The 24,181-nt window shown below is 32.9% G+C and overlaps 1 protein-coding gene and 1 long non-coding RNA gene across 6 annotated transcripts; one reads left to right on the top strand and one right to left on the bottom strand.

The window, feature by feature from the left end:
* Nucleotides 1–4,950: 4,950 nt before the first annotated feature.
* LOC111616353 lies at nucleotides 4,951–5,460 on the bottom strand. Its single transcript, XR_002755235.1, has 3 exons — nucleotides 5,406–5,460; nucleotides 5,186–5,311; nucleotides 4,951–5,095 (listed from the first exon to the last, which is right to left on the bottom strand). It is a non-coding gene; the product is annotated as an uncharacterized LOC111616353 (long non-coding RNA).
* Nucleotides 5,461–15,637: 10,177 nt separating this feature from the next.
* Nucleotides 15,638–21,545, top strand: LOC111616369 (early growth response protein 1-B-like). Of its 5 annotated transcripts, none has more exons than XM_023357808.1 (2): nucleotides 15,638–15,939; nucleotides 19,654–21,545. In XM_023357808.1, the coding sequence occupies exons 1-2, from the start codon at nucleotides 15,918–15,920 to the stop codon at nucleotides 20,856–20,858; spliced, it is 1,227 nt and encodes a 408-aa protein (XP_023213576.1). In that variant the 5' UTR covers nucleotides 15,638–15,917; the 3' UTR covers nucleotides 20,859–21,545. The 5 variants fall into 5 exon arrangements, with proteins under 5 accessions (XP_023213576.1, XP_023213582.1, XP_023213559.1 ...); XM_023357814.1 differs by having other exon boundaries at nucleotides 19,657–21,545; XM_023357791.1 differs by lacking the exon at nucleotides 15,638–15,939 and adding an exon at nucleotides 16,952–18,549 and having other exon boundaries at nucleotides 19,657–21,545.
* Nucleotides 21,546–24,181: the final 2,636 nt, after the last annotated feature.

A 24,181-nucleotide genomic window follows, 5' to 3' on the forward strand; every position in this document is an offset into this window, starting at 1 on the left:
TATACAAAAGAAATAAATAAATTTCTTAAATAATAATAAGTTTTTCTTTATTAAGTTGGTATTATTACTTACAATGTTACCTTTAACGTCTTCAAATTGGTCGATAAGTTTATCGTAATTTAATAATAAATTTTTAGAGACATATTATCTTTTTGCTGAGTAATTTTTCAGGCCCCACGCGCTTAGTATAATCCGCCGTTTACTTTAGATCGTTGTTCTAGAACTTTTTGTAAGATAAAATTCTAGAAGAAAGGTCTAAATTTATCCACGAGATCTCCTTTAATGTTAATTTTAAACTTTTGAAATATTATTGAAGTGCAAACAGCCTACATTAAGCTTTGTTTGCCATCTTTTCATCGAAATCTTGTTGAAGTTCAATGTCTACATTAGGCATATATATATATATATATATATAACTTAATATATACATATACAAAGTAAAATTCCGATTGATATACTTTCCAATTGAATATATATATAAAGTTATAAATATACACATTTTTCAATAAGAATATTTTTAGTGCTTGGCTACATAAATGAATTTATTTTTATTGATATTTCTTCGATTGACCGCCATCTTGAAAACAATCGACCTTGGTAGTGACGTCAGCGCACTTCCTTAACGTCGTCTGTGACGCCAAATGCGACTTTTATGCTTTAAAATCTAATTTTTTTGTGTGTGTTTGTGTGTGTGTGTGTGTGTGTGTTTTTTTTTCTTTCTTTGCCAATTAATGCGTTTAAAGCAAAAAAATATTTGGACTTTATCGCAATTTTATATTTTATTAAGTTGAATGGGATTAAATGTAAAAATCTTAGGATTGTGCCCAGTGTAAAAATGTTTAATAAAATTAATAAATTTTATGGGAATTTGAGAATGGATTAATNTTTTTTCCCCTGTATTTTAGTTGTATTTTATTTGAAGTAACGTAAATATTATTATCTATTTTCTTTCCTGCAACTATTAAGATTTGGATGAAATGTTGTGTAGAAATTGCAACGACGATCTATCGAGACAGAGTTAAAATGAAGTTTACTGAAAAAAGAAAGAAAATTTGAATTGAGTTTATGGCAAAAAACTTCTCAGAATTTAAGATGACAGGCTTCAATTTTGTTCATTACATTCATATTTGACTTGATCTAATTACTGTAATAAATTAGGACGATACAGGGAATTCGAACTGAATCGTCACGAGAATATAGAATATTTATTCGTGAAATCAACTGTAACACAGTTTGAACAACATTCTATACTCAATTTAGTTAACCCGAATATAGTTAAATTCAATAATATTTTGTCCGATTGAAAATAAAATATGTCCAATGTATAAAAGAAACCGCAAGATGACAAGCAACAATATGTCACAATAACATCATCTAGACAGTTACTTCACTTGGATGAGTGAAATAAGTATTATCCGAGTGTAATAGATATTTGGTTGTCATCCAACCAAAAATGCTCTATTTTCTTCATAAATAACAAAACTAAAATCTTCGAATGCAATTTTGTGAATTAAGTCTTTGTAAAATATTTTAAATATAATTAAACTCTTATTTAATTAATTAATTGGGAATATTTTTGATTGAACATTATTAATGATTAGTATTTGAAAAAAATTGTGTATCTTTACAAGCCACAAAAGTGAAAAAAAAAAACTATGATATACTTCTAGAAATAACCGCCAGCTGTCGTGACTTATTTCCGTTCTGCGAAAGAAGCGCTTCGGGAGATGACGTCATCGATCGGTGATTATTCCGGAAGTGACGGTGGCAATGAGCGGAAGTAGCGCTCTCGCTAGTAGTCGTGACTTCATCCACGACTCTGATGCTACTTTTTTAGAATTTTCGATTAATTTTAGTTAAGTCTCGGCCATTAAGTAAGATAATGATCAAATTTAAAATTGACCAAAACTAAATTTCATCAGGGGAGGCTATTTTTAACCGTTACCGTGGTTACGGTTGCTAGGTTACCGTGTCTGTTTTGACCAAAAATAGCGAGCACGACAGAGTCAATGTTCGAAAATTATTCTATAGAAAATGATTGTTTCAAATCGAGTTGTATCTTTCTAAACAAAAATTTGTATCGTTAATTAATGAAAGCATTTAGCATTTCGAACTTATGGGGGGGTGAATGAATTACTTCCGTGTTAAAATATCATTTAAAACGGCTTACTGAGAGTTACGTAATAGTAAAAATCTAATTTGATAGAGCGTGTAGATTTATATAAGAAAAGCCATAGTTACGAGCGCAAATTACAGAATCCTTTCTGAAGTTGGTGCTCGTAACTATGGAATGTTCACACTTCTTGAAACGAATAACGAGAAAAGGTGCCCTGCAATAACTATAATAATTGCAAAAATATAAGTATATTTAAATACACTATACGACTATATACTGTAATACACAGTAACAGTGGGCTAACTAAGATTTTGCTCTTAGCCCACAAGAGGGATGATCAGGGATGCTGATTTAAAAAGTACAAACAGAATGAAGAAAAATTAAGCCTACCATAAAACTTCTTGGGATCCAAAATCCGCATCACCCCCGTAAGTGCGTCAGTGTACAGTAATATTTAAATAGTACTTGTACAGTACAACAGTATAGTGTTATTATTACAGTACTGTACTGTACATAGTGTATTTAAATATAACGAGAAATTATTTATTGTGACATCGTCACAATGCCGTGTTGCAATTTTTAATCATACTGCCAATTTATTTAATTTAAAATATGTGCTCTCCACCTCAAATTACTAGTAGCTTGCTCCTCCCTGTACATCATACTTTTCCTTTATCAATAGAGTCGTGCCGGTCATCTATCTAACACCTTTCGGGAGAAGATTTTGAATTAAAATAACGTGACTTCCGATTTGCATCGGAAGTTCGTATACAGTTAATCTGGACTTTCTCTCCCTAAGGTTTCCATATCTGGTATTGGATTTCATCTAATTCTGTTCTCTAGATTAAGGAAAGACAGACGGACGGGCGGGAGGACAGTGGAAATTTATAGATATATAATTTTTTCAAATTATAGCCCAATTACAATACCAATGGTAGGATGAAAAATATATTTAAACATACTATGCGACTATTTTTCTGTTAAAAATTTAATGAAAATCTTCTTTAGCGGTTTACTTTATGCTGGGATTTTCCTCGAAAGAAAATGTTCTTTAGCTTACTTGTCCATAGTAACTTTATCCTGCAGTCCATATTTATTTATATTATTTTCCCGGCTGTTCAAGTAACAGAAAAAGTATTGTAATCGGTCAAATTTTAAACTTCCTTTTGCATTTCCGACGTTTTAAAATCCCTTAAATTCAAAAACATGTAAACGGGACAACAGTTTTTTATGTATGTGAGTATGCGTGTTAGCCTATATTTTGTTTCGTATCTCAGAAACCTCTTATCTGTTTCCCAATTAAAATTTAAAAAAAAAACTAAAAATGGGAAAATCACTTATTAAATAACAAATTATAGCATTTAAATTAAGTAATAATGGCGTTTAACTCAAATTTTATTAAATTTAATATTCTATCCAATTAATTTTAGAGATACAAATTTTAGAAATAACCAATAAGACACAAGAATGACAGTTTTGAATTAGCCAATAACGTCAAATAAGTAATTTAAATTTTTTTAATTAACCAATAATGTCGATACGATACTTAAAATTTCAAACAAGAGCCAATAATGCATGAACACGATTTCAATGTTGCGTTTTATTGGTTATTTTAAAAATTTGAAAGTTTCTCTTCGATGTCTCATTGGCTAGTTTAAAAGATTCGAATTTTAAGTGTATAATTCTCCGTTTTTTTCAATTTATTACTATTATTATTATTATAGCGTAATGTAATGGTTGCGTGCCCAATATTTTTATTATCTATATTTATATTATTTATAAAATTATACAAATTAAGAATAAAAATATAAAGATAAGAATTGTTGTATTTATTATTATCATACTATTACTATTATTTTTTTACCAATTGGCATTTGTCATAAATTTTTATTAGTTATAATTTCCTAAATTGTATATGTAATCAAAACACAGACAAATGACGTCATTTCGGACGTCAGTCCATCTCTATTTCGGATATTGATTGGTGACGTCAGAAAATGGTCTAAAAAGATAGAAATTTTATTAGCTTACCAATTGGTACGTACATAAAAACTATAAAAACTTCTCGAGATTTACATTTACAGCTTTTTTACACACCTTTTCTCTCCACCTCTTATTTGAATTTGTAAAATAAAGTGTAAAATAAAATAAAATAAATAAAAAATGATTATTTTAGAAAAAGTGAATAAATCTTTAAGGAAAATCCGGGGTAAATCGGATCAGCGTTGGAATTTTAATTGTCTTTTTAAGCCTGTTTTCGCCAATTTGATGTTGAAATTCTCTCGAATTAAATGTAAGAGATCGAAACAGGTTTAAACGATCGACATTTTGGTATCTTAGCAACAGAAGATTGCACATTTCACCTCTGATATTTAATGTCAGATGGAATTGAGACTTTTCTTCTTTTTTTAATTATTTTTATTTACTCTTCGACGATTATTTTCGCCCTTGACCTTTAACTCAAACGGTATTCGAACCTCGATCGATTCGCATCGCCTTGGGTAATTATAAAATTTTTACTACGTTCCGTTCTCGTTTCAAACGTCAAATTCCGTTACGAATTCAAATATTTGAATCAAGCACTGTAATTGGTTATACATCTGTATTTGTAAATTTTGTGATTAATATAAATAAATTGATATTCTATAATTAAAATTTTAATTAATTTTTTTTCCGGAGAAAATATCAAATAAAATACTTTTTTGTAAATTCGAAATTTGAACGAATTTCTTTTAGGAAGTAATATATTTAATAACGATTCATTTCTCTTTATAGTGATCATTTTTAAGTCTGTGATCAATATCTGAAAATCCTTTGTAGAATAAATTGATGTTCTGTATATTTTCCTTTTGTCAGTAAGTTTTGTAGTAAAGAATTTTAATTTACCAAAAATTAAAGGATAATTATATTACTTTATATAAGAATTTAACGAATATGTGACATTTATATCTGCCTTTCCTTCTTATATAGAAGATGGATCTAAATATGAATTTTATAAAATATAAACAGAAAATTAGCTCCAGTTTAGGTGATATTTTACAAATTCTGTTCGTTCGATCTCATACAAACCTCTCGTCAATGTAACTTAGTAGTGTTTTAAATCTCCTCTTCCTCTTCCTTCCATCGAGTACTACAGCATATTAAGTATCTTATTCATTCTATGTTTCTTCACATCTCCATTCAACAACTTATCTACTGTTTTTAATTAATTTTATTTACGTTAAACATAGATTTTAAAATGTAATTCGTAAATTTAAATTCAAATTCAAAATTTAAATAAGATCCTCACCTAATTGGATTATAAATGAATCACGTTACAGATTTAAAATAAAATTAATTCTCATTCTTCTATATTAATAAAAATTTCTAAATTAATAACATATTAATATTTAGATTTAAATTATAAACAATATTTTAAAATTAGTTTAACTGTTAATGTAATTTAATAAATTTATTTTAACACGTGATTCGGAGTATTCATATTTATTAATTTTAATTCAAAACGATTATGTAATTTCGAGTAATAAGTTTTTTCTTTTATTTATTTATTTTAATTAACGATAGAAATGATATTTTTAAATAATAATGAAAAGAGTAAATTTAAAAAAAAAAATTGTTTTTAGTTTCGAACGCTAGATGTCGCGTGTCGTTATTGAATTAAATGATCGTCTGTTAAGATTTTTACACGTTGAAAGAGAAAGGCGGATTTTCCTTTATTTTTTACGTTTACATATTTCACAAAGAATTTCCGTTCTAATTTCCGTTTCGGAAATGATCTCTCGACGACGGAATTTCTTTTCCATAAGTTTTTCCGGAGATAGTTTGAAAGGAATCTCCATTCTGATGAAAACTCGAAACTTTTTATTTACTATTATTTTTAATTGAATGAAAGTTCATCAGAAGAAGAAGAAAAATCGATTCGTAACCTCTTTACATTTAAAAAAAAAAAAAAAAGGACGCTAACGCAACCCAATTTGAAATTTGAATTGCGAATATGTAATTGGTTTATTTAAATTACGTCATGGGAAAATTTTAAGCACGATTCGACTAATTGGTTATAACAAAGAAGGCTCATTTTAAAGGTTACATTTTTTTTTTATAAATAAATTAAGTTATAAAGTTAACATTACATCGATTTATAATTACTTTTGGTATCCAGATTAATAATAATAACATGTGCGTATCGTTGATAAACGGAACAAACTACGTTCTAATTGATGATAATATGGCTGACGTCACGGCCAGAACGAATTATGGAAAGGGGGCTCATTTTGTATACGTTCACTGACCTCTCCTTAGAAGACCAACAAGCCCGTTTTTGGTTGTTTAAAGAAAGGCCCAGTTTCTAGCTAATTGCTGGACAATGGCTGTCATTTACTCACGACGCCATTTATTTTTGCATTCGTGAGAAATGGCATCGTTTCTCCAACTCGTAAATCGGTTGCATTAAGTTGCTAATCACAGTTCTTATCCACTCGCTTCCCCCCGAGTATTGTTCTTTCTTTAAACTCACGATCTTTTCTTCAATGTTATTCCGTTTTATAGTAATTCTAGACTCGTTGGATGGCATTTTCTTTCTTAATTTTCAACCCCCCTCCCTCTCTCGTGGAAGAGATCGTTGCACTTCGGTTGATACTCGAAGAGACATGTAAATTCTTCGAAATTTTTTTCTTAAGTGTGTATTTAACACGGTTTTTAACATTCTGTAACAAAAATTTGAGATGTAGAAAAAGTTGAGCGGCCAGTAAGGGAGGGTTGCAACGGAACTGGGGCAAGGACGCCGAGCACTACTGCATGAAAAGGATCCCGTTAATGCTAAATTGTCACGAACTACTCTTCACTATCTCGGTTTGTTTAACTTGCCTATAAATATGTCATAAAGATCTTTTTCCTGTCGTTTCAATGCTAGATCTTCATAAAATTCATCAGAGGGTCGTCCATTGCATTGTTTAAACTCAAAGCTAAGGAGTTTAACTCATTTTTTAAAACATTTTAACGTTTAAAATATGTAAAATTTTATAAGATTCACTCATTTCCTATTAAGTAATTCCATTTTTTTTCCAGAAGGTTACTCTTTGAAAAGGTTAAAAACTTGAAAATAAACCAGTCTAATGTGTTTGAATCTCTTCATAAGCATCGTAATTCTCTAAAATGGGGCCTCTTATCTCGTCTGAATCATTTATATAGCGTATAATAATTTACTAATCATATCATTATAACATAATTTAAGAAATACTTCGTTGCAGTTTTCTTTCAAAGGAACACTTTTTCTTATAGTTTTGAGATATGATTTAGGCATATTTACTAGATCCAGATCTGTGTGTAAACAGTGCAGTGAGTGATATAAATTCACATAAAGATAAAAAGGAAGATTCAAAATGAGTATTTATAGGGCCTATATTCAGGATCTCTCATAATTCATTGGAATAAAGATTCATTTTGTACTGTCTAGGAATAGATTTAAGCTCATTTAACTGTGGTTCTTGAGTTGAACAAGAATCAGAAGAACTACACTCTTGATGACTTTGATTCTTGGATGTTCAGGAGTCTTGTTTAAGTGTCCATCAATAACCAATAATCGATACGAACTCTTGTTTCAGAACTCATTTTGACTCGTGTCCATTGATTTATATGTAATAAACAAGAGAATTTATTGATAGATAACCCTAATTTGCGTGAATTTTTTGTTCTATTAATCACGTTTTTTTATCATTTATTTTATTTAAAAAACACATTAAAATATGATTATCTTCAATTATTAGCATGTAAAAAAGATATTTTTTTTCTAAATTATTCGTACAACGTCGAACCAGAAATTCAAGAAATTTAATTCTTATAAAAAGAAAAGTTTTCAATATTTTCCTCTTCAACTGCTTTATACTTATATACTTGTTTTCTCTACCAATGACAAGCGTTTTTATCTATTTCCTTATTTAATTTTCCTATTGAGGAAATGACTCCATGTAACACGAGCCTTATAAAAATTCATTTTTAAAGTCACTTATTAGTGTTTCTCTATACGTTAATGAAGAAACGGAGTAACTTTCACAGATAATAAGTACAGTGGATTCTCGATATACCGAATTCTCATTCACTATATAAGAATCCCCGTATATAACAATATAAACAATAAAATGAGTGACTATTACAGGACTATAGATGAATAAAATATGAGAATTTTACAGTTAGTTTCTTGTAAAAGTCTTTAAAACCAAATAAAAAAAACATGTTATTCGTTCAAAAATATGTAACAAGTGAAATCCACAGGAGATATAAATCCACCACAAGTTATTTTGCAAAACACATTTTTCAGGTTGACGACATTGGCATTTATATTGAAGAGTAGAGAATGTGACTTGGAGAGTCACAACCCACCTCTACTGATCTCAGTAAACTTCTTTGTTACATTATAACAGATAATTTGCACGTAATAGATTCTTAATATATTAATTAAATATTAAAAATTGGCATAAATATACCTATAGGCTTCCCAGTTTTAGAATTACTAACCTCTAAAGAATGCAATACACAAGATCAGATCCACTAAAACTCAACTTCCGGAGTCATTTTATTGATTAAATAAATAATTATTTATTATATATATTTTAAAAATCAAATTATATGAAGGTCTAATTTATAAACAATAAGATAATTTTGAAAATAATTGAACGTATTATTTAAAAACCCCAAACTAATGTAACTTGGAGAAGTGACCTGTCAAAAATTTGTAAACTGTAATCTGATTGGCTTATAAGATACCATTCCAGATGCACCATGGGATATAAGTAATGGGAAAATTTCGTTATGCATATACCATCGTGCAACAAGCATCGTAACTCATAAGTTATTGTCAGAAAACAGCCACAGGTGTCATAAACTTGTCAGATGTTCTGTTACGATGTTTGAATTTGAAATTTAAAAAAAAAAATCGTTACAACAATCGTTAAATTAACATTTTAAAAACTAATTTAACGGGAATTATAACGGTTTAATTTTTAAATTTTAAATTAATTATTTTTTCGTTAAACTTTAGAGATTGTCCGAACCAATATGGCGATATTTTATTATAATAGTTGCAGTTTATATTTTTTTTAAAAATCTATTAAATATGGCGCTTGGTATAAAAGTAAACTAGGAAAAAATATTTATGTATTATTTAGAAATCTTTTAAGCTTAAAATTTACGTGTAACTCGACTTTAAAATTATGTTACAAGATTTTATTTTAAAATCTCGCACGAGTTTAATATATATTTCAGTTTTCTTCTTATTTATTCAAATTATAATTATATTTAATTTTAAAACTTATCAGATAATTAATGCTAAACCCTTTAGCATAAAAGAATACAAAATTAAATCGCCTTATTAGAATAAATTTCCCTCGTATACAGTTTAGAATGGATGACGACGCGATACGATTCTCGCGTCGCTGGAATCGAAGGAATAATCAAAAGGTATTGTATCAACGATACAACGACGAAGCGACGCGAGAATCGTGTCACTTTCTCACTTGTCTCATCTCAAGTACTGTAGTGTATTGTACTGTACATTTCGTTTATTATTTTTATTTCTCGCGTGTTCTCGCATATGATGAAACGACGCGATTCATAAATCGCGTCGCTTCAATGCTTACATAAAAAGAAAAATGACAAAGCGATACGATTTACGCGTTTCTTTATCGTTTCAATAGATTACATTCTATCTCTCATCGTGATTAAGCAATGCGCCGAAGCGATACGATTCTGTCATCACTCTTCAAAAAGCAATTGACTTTTCACGCTACGACGAAGCGACGCGATTTTTCGCATCGCTAGCTAATTCCATCACTTGTTAATTACACTTTAATGAAGCGACGCGACGTCGCGTAACTGGCAAAAGAAAAATCGCATTTACGTTTCTCTATCGCGAACCAATTTAATAACAGGAAAATAGAAGAGGGAATTTTTATAAATCTTTATATATTATCCGGAAAAATAGACGTTTGTTCTCTTTTCGTCCTTTCTAAATCGTATCTAGATCATCGATATTCTGGTTTTGTTCCGAAGCAATAACAAAAATATGGACTACAGATAACAGAATTTAAATATTCTTTTTATTAAAGGTATTCGTATCAATCTATATATGTATTTTCTATATATATAACAGATATATATTTAGATAAAATTTGATCATTTAAAAATCATTAACGACTTTTCTGGAATATGAAAAAAAGCAGCAACTAGTTTCTATCAATAGAATATAAAAAATGAGGAACAGCAGCCATTTTATTGGAACATAAAAGAAGGAGAACAGCAGAGTGTCTGGAACATAAAAGAAGAAGAACAGCAGAGTGTCTGGAACACAAAAGAAGAAGAACACCGGAGTTTTTGGAACATAAAAGAAGAAGAACACCGGAGTTTTGGAACATAAAAGAAGAAGAACAGCAGAGTTTCTGGAATACAATGAAAAGAGGAACAGCCAAGAGTTTCTGGAATATAAAAAAGAAGAACGGCAACCAGAATTCAATATTCTAGAAAATGCCATGGGCAATTCATTCCACATTAAAGGATCACACAGCTTCGATGTGGGATTGAGCCGAAATAGTAAAAACATTGAACTTTTATACGTAAGATGTAATATAATTATACTATCTCCATTCTTTTATAGACGAAGACGAAAAATTTAAGAGAAAAGTGGGAATTTTAATGTTTAGTTAATTACAATTGGCATTTTGTACCATATTTCCAAGTTTATTTACTAATTTATAAAGGAAACGGGAATACCATAGATAACTAATCGAGTACTGTATTGATATAGGCTACAGTACTTTCATAGTCTTGTGATTTTTGTTGATTAGACATACGGACTTACTGTAAATTACTTATGATGCAACAGTGGATCCGGAATCTTAGATGCAGGAAGGAAACAATATGCCTTATAGAATTTTTTACTATCCGAGGTACTCGGCTTTGCTCGGAAAAATCCCCCAGAAAGGGGGTCAGCTGCTCTCTCTAAACACGCCCCTGCTATGACATAAATATGTTTAAGGATCTAGACAGTATGCTTGCCCGTTAATCACGTGAGGCATATGCCTAGGGCCGGATTTCGGGAGTTCCGAGATTTAAAAAAATAAGATAAAGCAATTTTATCGCTGCAATTGTATATCATAATTTATAAACAATTCTATAGCTACAATTAGAAGTTAATAGTTTATGATATAAAATTATATAGAAGGGTCCCAATCTTCTGTGCCTAGGAGACCCGGAAGGTCTTAATCTACCATTCCCATGCCTATTCTAGAATATTAAATTTTTCTTTTTATATTCTAGAGTAGAAGAGAGAGTATCATTTAGTATTCTAGAATATTTCTAGAATATATTTATAAAGAGGTAGTACGGCCATTTCTAGAACATATACAGTCAAACCTCCATTGACAGAACATAAAGAATGATCGTTGTTCGAAGGTTGTCGTTGTTTAGAGAGTATTATGTAAGAATTTTTGTTTAAAAATGGCAGTTGTAGGGAGGGGTGGCCATTATTGGAAGTTCGACTGTATATATATACAGGGTTATATATAACAGGAACAGCTACGAATGACGAAATCGATGTCGTAATAATGTTTCGATCTTTAACAATGAATTAAAAAAAGAACAAATCCGATAGGTTGGTCGGAAATGTTCTCTTCCTTCAACGATCAATTTTCTCTTGCGGCGTGGTAAGGTTAAGGTTCGCAACTTCACCTGAACGAGATGAGAATCTTCCGTTTCCATGGTAATACGTTACCATCTTAGTTTGCCTTTTATTGAAACAAAATCTCTGATACGACTCGACCTTTCGATCGCAAAAGAAAAAGAAAAAAAGGGGAAAAAAAACAGGAAGTTCGCGGAACTCTTTACAACTCAATCATGTGTTGAACTCTAGAACTTACGTTTCCCCTCCATCTTTGTTACTAAGATTAAATAAAATTACATAAAATTAACTTAAAATAATGTTTCGTAATCTTTCTAGTGATGCTCTCCACATTATTTTTAATGTTTTGAGTACGAGATCGGCGTGATTTAAACAGAATTGTCGTTCGTTACCCCTGGAGATCGTAAGCAACCGATTGGAAAATGCGTATAATTCTTTAATTTTAAGGTCTATATTGAAAATTTCTATATTAAATTAATTAATTTTTAGCGTAAAAGACTTAATTAATTCGAACTGTAATGTTTTATGGGTTCCAGTCATAAAGGGCCTTCTGTATTTGTTAAGGGAAACTGTAGTAAGTTTCAAATACTAATAAGAGAACTCGACAGTTAATTTACAATTTTTTAAAGGGTCTCGATATACAATTTTCCAGATCTGTAAAATGTTCAAATTATTTCTTATTAAGGCCTTCAAATATAGGATATGTTGTGTACTTTTGAGGCAGTTTACAGTCGACCCCCTATAACACTGTTGATTTTTCCGTTTTATATGAATTCCATGTTGTACGAGTCACTTAGATTGGAGTCACTTACATGGAACAGTGTTATGGGGGGTCGACTGTATATCCTTTAGAGCCTCATATTATAGAAATCCATTAGTGAAGATCATTAATGTAATCTTATTATTGGTGAGGCTGTCTGGCTAATTGGTGGGCCTCACTAAATGCTATTTTTCTGACAAAATAGCATTTAGCATAGAAAAATAAAATAAAATAAAATAAATTTAACTAATTTTATATTAAAAGAAATTCTTAAAAAGACAATATTCTAAACACATTTTTTTAATATATTTTAACAGGTGACGACAGGAGAAAGAAGACTCGAGTCAATTAAAGAAAGATTTCAATGTAACAAAATTATCCATAAATAAAGAAATAAAAATATAATTTAAACACATAAAATTGTTGTTTTATTATTATTATTATTAAAATAAAAGAATTTAAATACCACAATTCCTTAAAGTCGTTAACACGATAACATTTCTATATATTTATACACATTCCGGTTGGAGTTAAGGGGTTAAAATGGGGGAAGAAAAGAGCATATTTATATATGCGACAATGACGTGACACTGTAAAAATCTTGCATTCAACAGGTTATAGCACAAGTAACGTCCCACCAGAACATATTTCCCAGTCTTCATTAGCTTCAATTACTTAAACGCCAAATGGCCAACATGTGTGAACCATCCCGGGGGGTGATCCATTATCCAATAAGTAGAAACCTACAGAGGAACAGTCCATTTACCGTTTAGCAATTATTTATTTACTGTGTAAGTTCAACACGGAGGATATTTGTGTGTGTATTCTTTTAATTTTAATTTTTATTTTTAATGTAAAGAGCAGCGACCCAGTCTGGACAACGTCTTTTTAATAATGCACACATACACGCGAGTCTTTTTTTTTTTAATTTTTAATTTTTATTTTTTGGTTTTTTGTTTTTGGTTATTTTTGCATCATCTCTAGACGCTGCGAGCGCCCCTTACAGTGCCTCTGTGACGTCAGCGTTCCGCCAGGTGGCGCTACTAGATCATATTTATTTTTAAACTCGAGTCCTTGAGCGCTGATGGAACCTAAAAAAAACGAAAAAAATAAATAAATAAATAAAAATAAAAAATAAAAAACAGGAGGCAAAAATCGTGTCGTCGTTCTGTATAATAAACAATGCAAAATTAATGGCTTACCCCCACGAAAACTGCCGGAAAATAGAATCGAATTTCGAATTATCGGCGAAATTCTGTGGTCCTAAAAAATCTTTTCTTAAATACCCTCATGTTTAATCGATTATCCGGTAGGTTTTTGCTAACAGACACGAAAAAGTCGAAGAGGAAGGACCCGTAATTCGCGTCCTAGCGACCATATGTCCTCCGACAGAACCCACACACCACATAATTTTGTAAACGTCACAACACCCCTCCCTTATATGACCATGAGATGCCAAATATGGTGATGATAATTGTGACGTCAGGAGGCCACAGTACTTTGCCTTAGAAGAGCAAACAACAAAAATTAAAAAAGAAAGGAGAAAAGAGTTCATCTGTATGTAAACATTACTTAAGTAAGGAGTTTTTACAGTTTTTAAACACGTAAAACTGTAAATTTTAATAAAATTTTTTAAAAAATCTCGTGTAAAGAATGTTTCTTTGACTAAAAACATTAATCTGAGGGTGTTTTAATAATCCTCGGTTCGTTGTATTTCGTACATTCTCTAGAATTTGCCCTTATAATTTCAAATTTGATCGATTTAACAGTCTCAAATCGATCGAATTAATGAAATTACAACAATAAAAATCCCTGTTAATTTCAGTAATTGAAAAATGAAATATCCTTAAATTGTAGGACAGAAAACTAGGGAAATTCCCGTAATTTTCAGGAAGTACGAAGGGAAAAAAATCCTTTAAAATAGTACAAGATTAATTATAGCAATATAATATATTCTAGATTGTTTAAAATTTCAGGATTTACAGGAAAAAAATAATAATATTCTAAGAAATCAATTTAATTTCATGATCCAAATATGGAGAATATAATTGTGAACTCGGAAGGTCGTAGAGTTTTGACCCTTTACGGTGGTTTTGAACGTAATTATAGAAAGAAAACTCTCGAAATCATGAAAAATCTGAAGGATTTTTAGCGAAAAAACACGCAATAAAATTCTAGAATTGTCTAAATTTCAGGAAGTACGAACCCTAAAAATCAACCCTTTAAAGGATTATAAATTGACGAATGGTAAGGGGAAAACCGTTGAAATTAGCTTTTGTATATGTAGAGGAGGATCCAAAAGTCAGTTAACCGCGTTTTCGAAGAATCTAGATTTATACCAAGTAATTTACGAGTGCTTTGTAATTTGCGTAACGAAAGATTTTCGTAAAGTTTGCAAGTATTTGAAGGCATAAATTTAATGTTTACAATGGTCAACTGACTTTTAGGCCACCTTGTACGTGTATAAAAACGAATGTAGATTGCGTTGCAAGAATTAAAATTTAAATATAATTTTTTCTAAATATAATATTAAAATGTTCCGTGTTATGAAAAGTAATACTTATTTATATTTATAGTGTAAGAATATATTAAATTAAAAAATTACAAAATAAAAAAAAAGTAAAAAAACTGGACGACATTACAACAAACACTCCATCATTAACGTGTCCTTCAGTAATTGGTTAAGAAATCTACAAGTTACACGAACTTAACGGTCATTCAGAAAATTCAAACTTAGTGTTTACAATACGGGAAATACTGGAGAACAAGGGCAAAATTCTTGTGTATGACGTAAAATTACAGGATTGCATGAGCATTCTAGTACACAAAGGCGACATTTTGAGGCTGGCCAAAAAAAAAATATATATATACATGACGCAGGAAGTATAGAAGTAAAGAAGTTTTGGGTTTGTTCAGGTAGCAACAAGTGGCTTTAACCGTCAGCTCATTCACCTTCGGTATTTGCTGAATTGTTTACCTGTATCTTCCCCCGCACTCTCCACCCACGCAACGACTCGAGTCAGCATTCGAACGAGTGATGGCGGCTATGGATGGTTACAGCGGTTGCTGGGGTTAAGGTGGGCACGAGATTTCACCTATCGACAAGTTCCGGCGCGAAGAAAGTTGGGAATGTATGCCACCCATAACCCATTGGATGATGATAAAGCCAATGCTAAACCCTATATTTAGTTACAGCGTCCAATCGACGATCGGGCGCCAGAAATAGGATCCTATGGCTGCAAATAACAACCAGTCAGTGTTATATTCGGAAAATTGGAATTGGATACACACGCACACAGAAATGGTCGACTAGTGTCTTAACAGATGTACCAGTGAAAGGCGGTAAACAGGGGGAAGAAGGTAGAAGCGGGAAGATGTCTCGTTTCCAGCAGCCAGGTAGGTACGACACAACACGATTCTGTTTGATTATCTAGGCCAAGGCTTAAACCTGTCGTGGCATGCGGTCTGCAAAGGCACCTGCGCTGCTTTTACTTGCCTTGTTTGTCTATCGACGTAGACTGACTGGTGCGACACCTTCTCGGCTCCTCCCCTTTTCACAGTAATCGATTCGCCCGCGACGCCATGTTTACGTGACGTAACGGGACTGTTGTTATTACACACCGCAGGGTCGAGAGGTCACGTTTAAGGACGCCGTAAACATACAAAAAAATCGCCTGTAGCAACGCCTAGATTCTCGTACCGTTAATACACGACGACACACACACTTATTTGGTACCCTAATTCCAACTTTTGTTACTAAAATAAACAAATTCTCACCGTTTTAAAATAGAATCTCCTTTGGCTAAGCTCCTTTTAGAACTAACACCAGACAAAATAGTTACATTACGTCACGTTCGACCAATCATAAAACGTGTTAGTTGCGTACGTATTGTTTACAAATGATGCGAAGCTTCCTCACGAACGAGTGGGTGATGTCATGGGCGAGGTTAGTGACGTGTAGTGACGTCAGAGGAATACGTAAAATTTCGTAGTAAACGAAGCGAAAGTAAAAATTATTGACATTGACCGTGTACTGATCTAACTCCTTCCGTAATTGTTTACATTTTTTTCTCTTCCCTCGTCTCAAAATTTCTAGTATTTCCCTCCGTCTTAATTGCTTTCTTTCGCGTGTATACGAATTTTATTTGGTTTAACTCAACGGGTATCGATTAAAAGCTATAGAAATGTCTAGAACAGTCGATAAAGACAATTGAATTACTACGATAATTATTTAAACGGTACTAAAATCATTTCTAAAAGAATTGCAGATAAGCTCTAGAATACGAATTTTTTTTCTAGAATTCGATTCTAGAAAAAAAATTCTAGAATCGAATTAATAAATCGGTTATAATCTGTTTTAAAAAACCGAAATTTACATAAAACTTCTAGAATTTGAGTTCTAGAATTCTAGAAAAGTTCTAGAATTCGAAATTTAAAAACACGTCACAGAAAAACTGGAACATCATCAATAGACATTTATAGATTTAAAAAGAAAAAAACACAATTCTGTATCTCTAACTTGTAGTGTTTCCTTATGTAAAACTTCATCTAGAAGTATTAATTATAAACAAAACAAGTATTGTTTATTATTAATTGAAAAAACATTGCTGTCATTTTATCAGTAAGACTTTATCTGATAAGAGAACGATAACACTGTAACTTGTTGATCTTGGGGTTTCTCCAAGGGAACGAGTTTAGAATTTATAACCAAAACAGAAGATTTGTTTATAAATACTCCCCCCTTTGACCTCAAAAATGGGCAGTTGTTCAACTCGCGAACAGACGGTAGAACACATGGAAAACAGAAGAAACTATACGAATTAATATATAAAAAAATAGAAGAAATTGACCCACTTTAGGGTGTCCTTGGTGTGTTCGGAATTAAAACAAAACGATCCGGTTGGGATGGTTTGAAAATCGTAAAGAAGACCCCTCTCGATCTTGTTTGTAAACCGCTTTCGTAACTATAGAAGAATGTTGTGGAGCTTCGTCACGTATACAAAAAAGGGCATGTTCGGATGACGAAAACAAGCCGAACATGTCTCGGTAGTTGTCGTTGGCGAAAAGGATACGACGCGCATTCCTCCGAATGACGTCAAAAGCCGACGTAAGGAGTTCGGACGAGATCGGCTCGGCTCGTTGACCATATATGGAAAACTTACGTCGCCTACCGAGAATTATTATTCATGACGTATGGCGTGTATGTGTCGTCTTGTAAGTGTTAAAACTAAGGAACGGCGGCTCCGAAAGACATTGTTTGGAACGTGGAGAGCGTAAGAGGGCATAAGACGAGTTCGGAAACGTTTTCCCTTACGAAACGGCAAAACAGTAACGTGAAAAGAAACAAAATAGCACGTACGGAGATTGAATGAACGGCCATCGTGACGTAGGAGCTTTACGTCAATCGGAATCGTCAACGGGTAGGAGGAGCCTTCGCTCGCTATTGGCCGATACAAGTTCGTACTTGCCAAATAAGGAAGCGCATAGTAGTACAATCCATTCACAAAACAGACGTATAAAGAGATAGGCGTTCATTCATTCGAGTCTATCGTATAGAGACAGGTGATCCGAAGTGAGTGTTCGTTAAGGTGCTACTGTTTACCCTCGTGATACGAAACACGGTGTCTACTCAATCAAGAGATACGCGGTCTGTCGAAGACCGCCTTGACAAATCGACAACGAAACAATCTAGGAGCGTTACAATGATTATGGACGGTCTTGATACCTTGTCTCAAGTCGCGTTAAGTGATCAGCATTATTGTCTAAGTTTCGATACTTACAAAACGGAAGATATGGACATCAATATCAGTGTCGACCCCGTTATAGAAGAGTTATCTACCACGTCCACGGAAGTCACCAGAAGCTCTGTTGATAATCTGTGTCCTCCTCCTGTCATGGGATGCGACTGTGGGGATGACACACTCAACACTCCCGTCTCGACTTCTATCGATAGTAGTGCTTTTCTCTATACTGAGGTCACCATACCTGACCCCGTACCGATCACAGGTGAGTCTTTTCCTACCTTTATACGTTTTTCGTGTGTTTTTTTTCCCGTTCGTCGAGAACACCGTTAGACACGGCGTCGGAGGGGTGCCGATCGATTTACTCCATGTCCGAATTCTTAATTGACCTTTCAAGGTCGGAATTCCGCCATATTGTTTGGTCCGTTTTAGCGATTTTGTTTGTTTGTTTTGTTTTTTAACTTAGTCTACGACTTAATTGACACGAGACGGGCCGTTAATTAGCCTCGTGCCGCGTCTGGCGCCTCCCCGCGCGCGATTCGGCTTTGGAAATTGACAAATTTCGTCAATTACACGCGATTTCGTTTTCTATAATCCTTTTAGCCGAAGGGACATTTTTCGCTCGTGTGGAATGACGTCAACGCCGATGACGTCAGGCAGACGTAAACAGAAGAGATAGCTCTTCCAGAAAACGAAAACGAGGCTGGCCGAGTCGATTCGACACGTCCGAGGGGAGGAGAAAAAATACACAACGCTTAGAGAAATTGATAGTTACGTAATGAGTACTCGTACTGGGACGGGAAGTTGTGTGTTCCTCGGATAACGGGTGTTGTTCCGTGACGTCAACACAACAAACGATAAGATTCCGAACCGACGACGTAAACAACGCAGAATTTGATTGACGTAACTGATGATGTTTGTTCTGACGTCAACGGCGCAGAAATGTTTTACGTCATGGCAATAACTGACTCACGCTTCGAAAACGCTAGCAAAGTAGGGTGATAGCATTTATTATTTGTCGATTAATGTTTTTTAAATTGTTTGAATATACTATAAGAAAGGAATGCTTAGTTCCCAAGCCAACGCACTGACCCAACAAGGGGAGTCATTATAGAGGGTTAACTATCCCGTCTCGCGACCAATGGCTGACATGTTCTACTTCTCTTATCGTCGTATAAAAGGTAGAAAGGACATTAGTTTCTTGTCGAGAATGACTATGAGACGCCGCTATCACGGTCGGCCCCGCCAAACTTTCCCCTGGTGGCCTTTGCACCCGTATAGAAAGGCGTATACGCGCGGTTAGTTTAGTTTAAATTTATCTTCTCGTGTTATACCGAGAACTAAAACGTCATTTTTGTTTCTCTTTCAGCAGAGGCATCTGTCATGTCACCGGATAATAAAGAGAGCAACATATATCCCTGTTCCAGTCCCCAATCCACCGCTACGACTCAGAGGATCAGTTATAGAGGCACCTTTACTACAACCTCGGCACCTATCGACATTCCAGAAGGACCCGCATCGGCTTGGCTCTGTTCTGACAAGACTTCGACCATTCTGCCATTTTTCAACATTCTAGGAGGGCACTCCAGCTCATCAATCACCTCGGCAGTGGCTCAAATTCCAAGCCCTCCCGAAATGACTTCACCACCTCCGAGACAATCACCCGCTCCTTCTCACTTTTCATCTTCTCCCACACCCAGCCCGTTCGACGTTACCGCCGATACTACCGGAAGGGAGACGTATACCACCCTGGAAAGTCCTCAACAATCAGAACAAGATGACATTCTGCACTCGTACAGCTCGTCTTACGACCCTTCCGAGAGTAGCTTCGACGTCAAACAACCGTACGACACTCCGGTTGTTTCGTCCGCCGAAGCTCTCGTGGCTGCTACGTCATCAATTCTCAACCCCGTGGCCGACGACATCGGCTTTCAAAGAGGTCTACAATGGCCAGGGTTTACAGATTACGTTCAGCTGGCTCCGGCCAGCACATCTATGCCTATCGTCCCCAAACAAGAGCCGATTAGCGAGGAACTTTATACCTCAACGCAACAAGCTTCACTCGCGGACTATAATCCCTCCACCAGCAAAGGACACGAGATTTTGAATCAGGCCTATCAGGCCAGCTCCGTTCCGCTCAAACTTTTGCCAATCAGGCCGAGGAAATACCCAAATAGGCCTAGTAAGACACCCGTGCACGAAAGACCATACGCTTGCCCCGTCGAGGGTTGTGACAGAAGGTTCTCGAGAAGCGACGAGTTGACACGTCACATAAGGATCCATACCGGACAGAAACCCTTCCAGTGTCGTATTTGCATGCGCTCCTTTAGCCGCAGTGATCACTTGACAACTCACATTCGCACCCATACGGGAGAGAAACCCTTTTCTTGCGACACTTGCGGAAGGAAATTTGCACGCAGCGACGAGAAAAAACGTCATGCCAAGGTGCACTTGAAGCAAAAGTCAAAAAAGGAAACTCGGCAGACTTCACCCGAGTTACCCTCACGCACCGAGATTAATTTGGATCCGGGTGCATCCTTATCCATTAACGTCACCATAAGTGACCTCCATTGAACGTACGCGCAAAGAAGAGCGTATTGTTATTGTTCAGCATGGCGGTCCAGGCTGAATAAATGCCTGGGCCGTGAGGCTTTCGTGCCTCAAAACGCTAAATTAGGCGGGATTCCGGCCGCGTTGCAAAGACGCTAAGGAGAGAAGTTCGACGGTACGCAATGGTGAGCAGGAGACGGATGACATATATTTTTTCTTTTTTGCCTTCGCTCAAAGCCTAAATCCCGTAGATGGACGAACAGAAGGAGGAGAAGGCAAACTTAGAGATCAAATCTGTATTTTTCTATTTTGTATATCCTCAAAGGAAAGTAAAAATATGAGATAAGAAAAAGTTAGTTCCCCTCTCCTTCAAAGAACTCGTCCATAAAAAAAAAATGGCTTCTAAATGATTTACAAAAGAGACACAGATGTTTCCTTTGGTGTTATGTTTTGCTGTCGTCTATAAAATTGTTTTTTTGTTGTTAAAAAATTTTAAATGTTAAAAACCAGAAATCTGGTATTGTGATTGGTGCCTGTTGTATATTTAGCACTGGTTGTCCAGTGTGTACGATGCCTTTTCTCTTCTCAATTCTCGCACAATCAAAACAAGATACAAAAAAAAAACAAAAAAATGGATAAATCAACTTTATATCGTGGCTTACAGATACTTTTTTGTTTTGTTTTTTCCCATTAATTCTCATTGAAGTAACTGAATGCAACTATCTTCATCATCAAGCATTATTTGTGTTGTTATTGTTGTAAAATCGTGTGTTGTTATGTTATATATATAAAAAAAGTCTGTTAATTGTTCTTTTAACTCGTCTCATTGTTTGTTTTAACATTTTATTTTTGATCTATTCTTGAATGTTAACTTTGAATCATTAAAAATAATTATATATATATATATATATAAATGTAAAANATTGTGTTTAGAGGTAACAGATAGGCTAATAAATTATGAAAGATTTTAATCAAGAAAAATCTACTTAAGTAATGTTTAACAAGCATTATATTTTAAATAATTTCTTTAAAAAATAACAGGTAGAAACAACTTGTTTCACTGTTGATTTTGAACATTTTCTAGTTAATATCAACGTCAACACAGGACGATTAACATCTGCAGCTGGTGGATGACGTCAAAATAACGTCTAGTGACACTTGGGACACGTGATGACGTTCGAAAGACGTCATAGCGAACACTCTCTCTCTCTTATAGCGCATGAGCGAGAGCGGTTAGTCCGAATGTAGTGAGTGCAATTAAATTTATTTTGTGCCAACACTTTAAACATTATTTTTTTTAATCTAAATTAAATTAATTACGATTAATTTCTGATTAGTTCTAGTTTCTACAACACCCGAAATTACCGTAGAAAAAAAAAACGTGTAACGTAATTTATTAACAATTATCGATTTGTAATCGATCAAACGGAGGGGGAGGGCTATTTTATGTATTGCAAATCGATTTTTCTTTTTTTGATACAAGACGTTGACGCAATTAACCGCGGGAAGGGACCACATGACGAGTGGCTTTTTTGTGGATGAACAAAGCGGCAAGTGTTGCCAACCCGAGCATTATTATATATATATGAATTATATTGTATTTATATACAAGGCTTTTACATATATATATATATATATATACGAAAATAAACGTAAATTTTTCAATATATGTAAAATATATTTGATATAATTCGGTTAGAAAATCCAATTTACTGTTAAGTAAAAACATTTCTTAGAGAAAATAAGTAACTTAGCAACCGTGTAAACAGATTAAAGCAACTGGCAACACTCTTACGCAGCTTTTTCGATATCCAAAAGCTTGCAAAGTATTGGCAAATGTAATTAAAAATTTTGCATGGGAAAATTAAAGTAGAATCAAATAGAAATTATTATTTTAAGATGATTAAACAAAAGAAAAAAATATATATATTATCTGTTAGCTTCTCTCCAGAATAAATATATCTACATCACCGTGAAAGAACGAATAGATAAAGGTGAGTACGTTGAACTCCCTTTCATAGAAATCTGTTGAGATGTATGTGATGGATAATTAAAAGCTTATAATTAAACCAAACGTTCTATAATTATTAATGAATTTTAATTATTTAGCATTTTCATTTACCTGGATTTAATTATATTTCTTTCGATATTTTACTGCAAATAAATTAATAATTAATTTTTTAATTTATTTTATAAATATTATTAACGTAAAATAAGTAATAAAAATGTTTTAAAATGTATTTAAAACAAGCGCTTATATAGACTGTGCTTCCATCTATTGAATAAAATTAAAGTTATTAATTGAAATATTAAAAAATTTATAGTTTTGTAATAATAAAAATTATTTAATAATTTATAACTTATTTAACTTTAATTTTATTCCGAAATTAGAATTATTTAGTTTTGAGATTTAATCGATTAGTTTTAATTGATATTTAATAATTTAAGTTAGTGCTGCCATCTCGTGAGATATAAAAATATTAAAAAAAAACTAATTTAAACATTTTTGTTTTATTTATTTAACAGCATTTTAACAGGTTATTAACCTATTAATTAATCTACGATTAAAAAAACATATTTTTACTATTAAAAAAACTAAAAATATTTTTCTTTTTTAAATATCCACCTACGTGAAATTTCTAATCCTAGAACTTTTTATATATTTAAAATTACTGAAGATTAGTTCAAAGGATTAAAAGTAAAATTACTATTGTAGTTTATATATTATTTAAATTTTCATTTTTAAATTATTTTTTTTTTTTAAATTTCCTTTCTTTGTTTACCATTCAACAAAATTCTATTATTATTATTGGCTTAAAAGTAATAATTTTGTATCATTTTTTAGGGCTTTGAACTTGACTTTTTTTATGTAAAAATGTAGCTTAAGAAGGTAAAATTTTTATATTTTCTTTATTTTTCTTAATACGGAGGTGGATGTGAAAGAGGAAAAGACTCTAGGGTATGAAAAAAGTCAACAATTTGATTGATTGAACAGGATTCTTCTATGCTTCCTATATGATTACATTCAAAATTTTCAATTCGATAAGCCTATATATATATATATATATATATTTCTCATGGCAGTTGCCTGAAGATACTAGTTACGTTATTGTAATATATAATCCTACTATAAATCAGAAGAAGATATATTTAACCTATTTTTTACTTTATACAAAAACTTGATAGCGAATTTAAATTTAAATAAATGATTAAATTAAAAGAACGAGCAAAAAAGTGAACGGTGATAAACGTTTATTTTCAAATATTTGAAATTTTAAATCGCGTAGAAGTGACGTAATTCTATAAGAAATGGCGTACTTTTGAATAGAGAGGTTGCGGCCGAAGTT

Source organism: Centruroides sculpturatus, unplaced genomic scaffold (genome assembly GCF_000671375.1).
Source record: "Centruroides sculpturatus isolate CEXI.00-Female unplaced genomic scaffold, Cexi_2.0 scaffold55, whole genome shotgun sequence".
In the NCBI taxonomy this organism is placed as follows: Eukaryota; Metazoa; Arthropoda; class Arachnida; order Scorpiones; family Buthidae; genus Centruroides; species Centruroides sculpturatus.

Coding starts and splice junctions, on each gene's coding strand:
- LOC111616369 (XM_023357784.1), top strand. CDS start 18,246: ATGATTATGGACGGTCTTGATACCTTGTCTCAAGTCGCGTTAAGTGAT. Junction 18,550..19,653: donor TGACCCCGTACCGATCACAG/GTGAGTCTTTTC, acceptor TTTCTCTTTCAG/CAGAGGCATCTGTCATGTCA.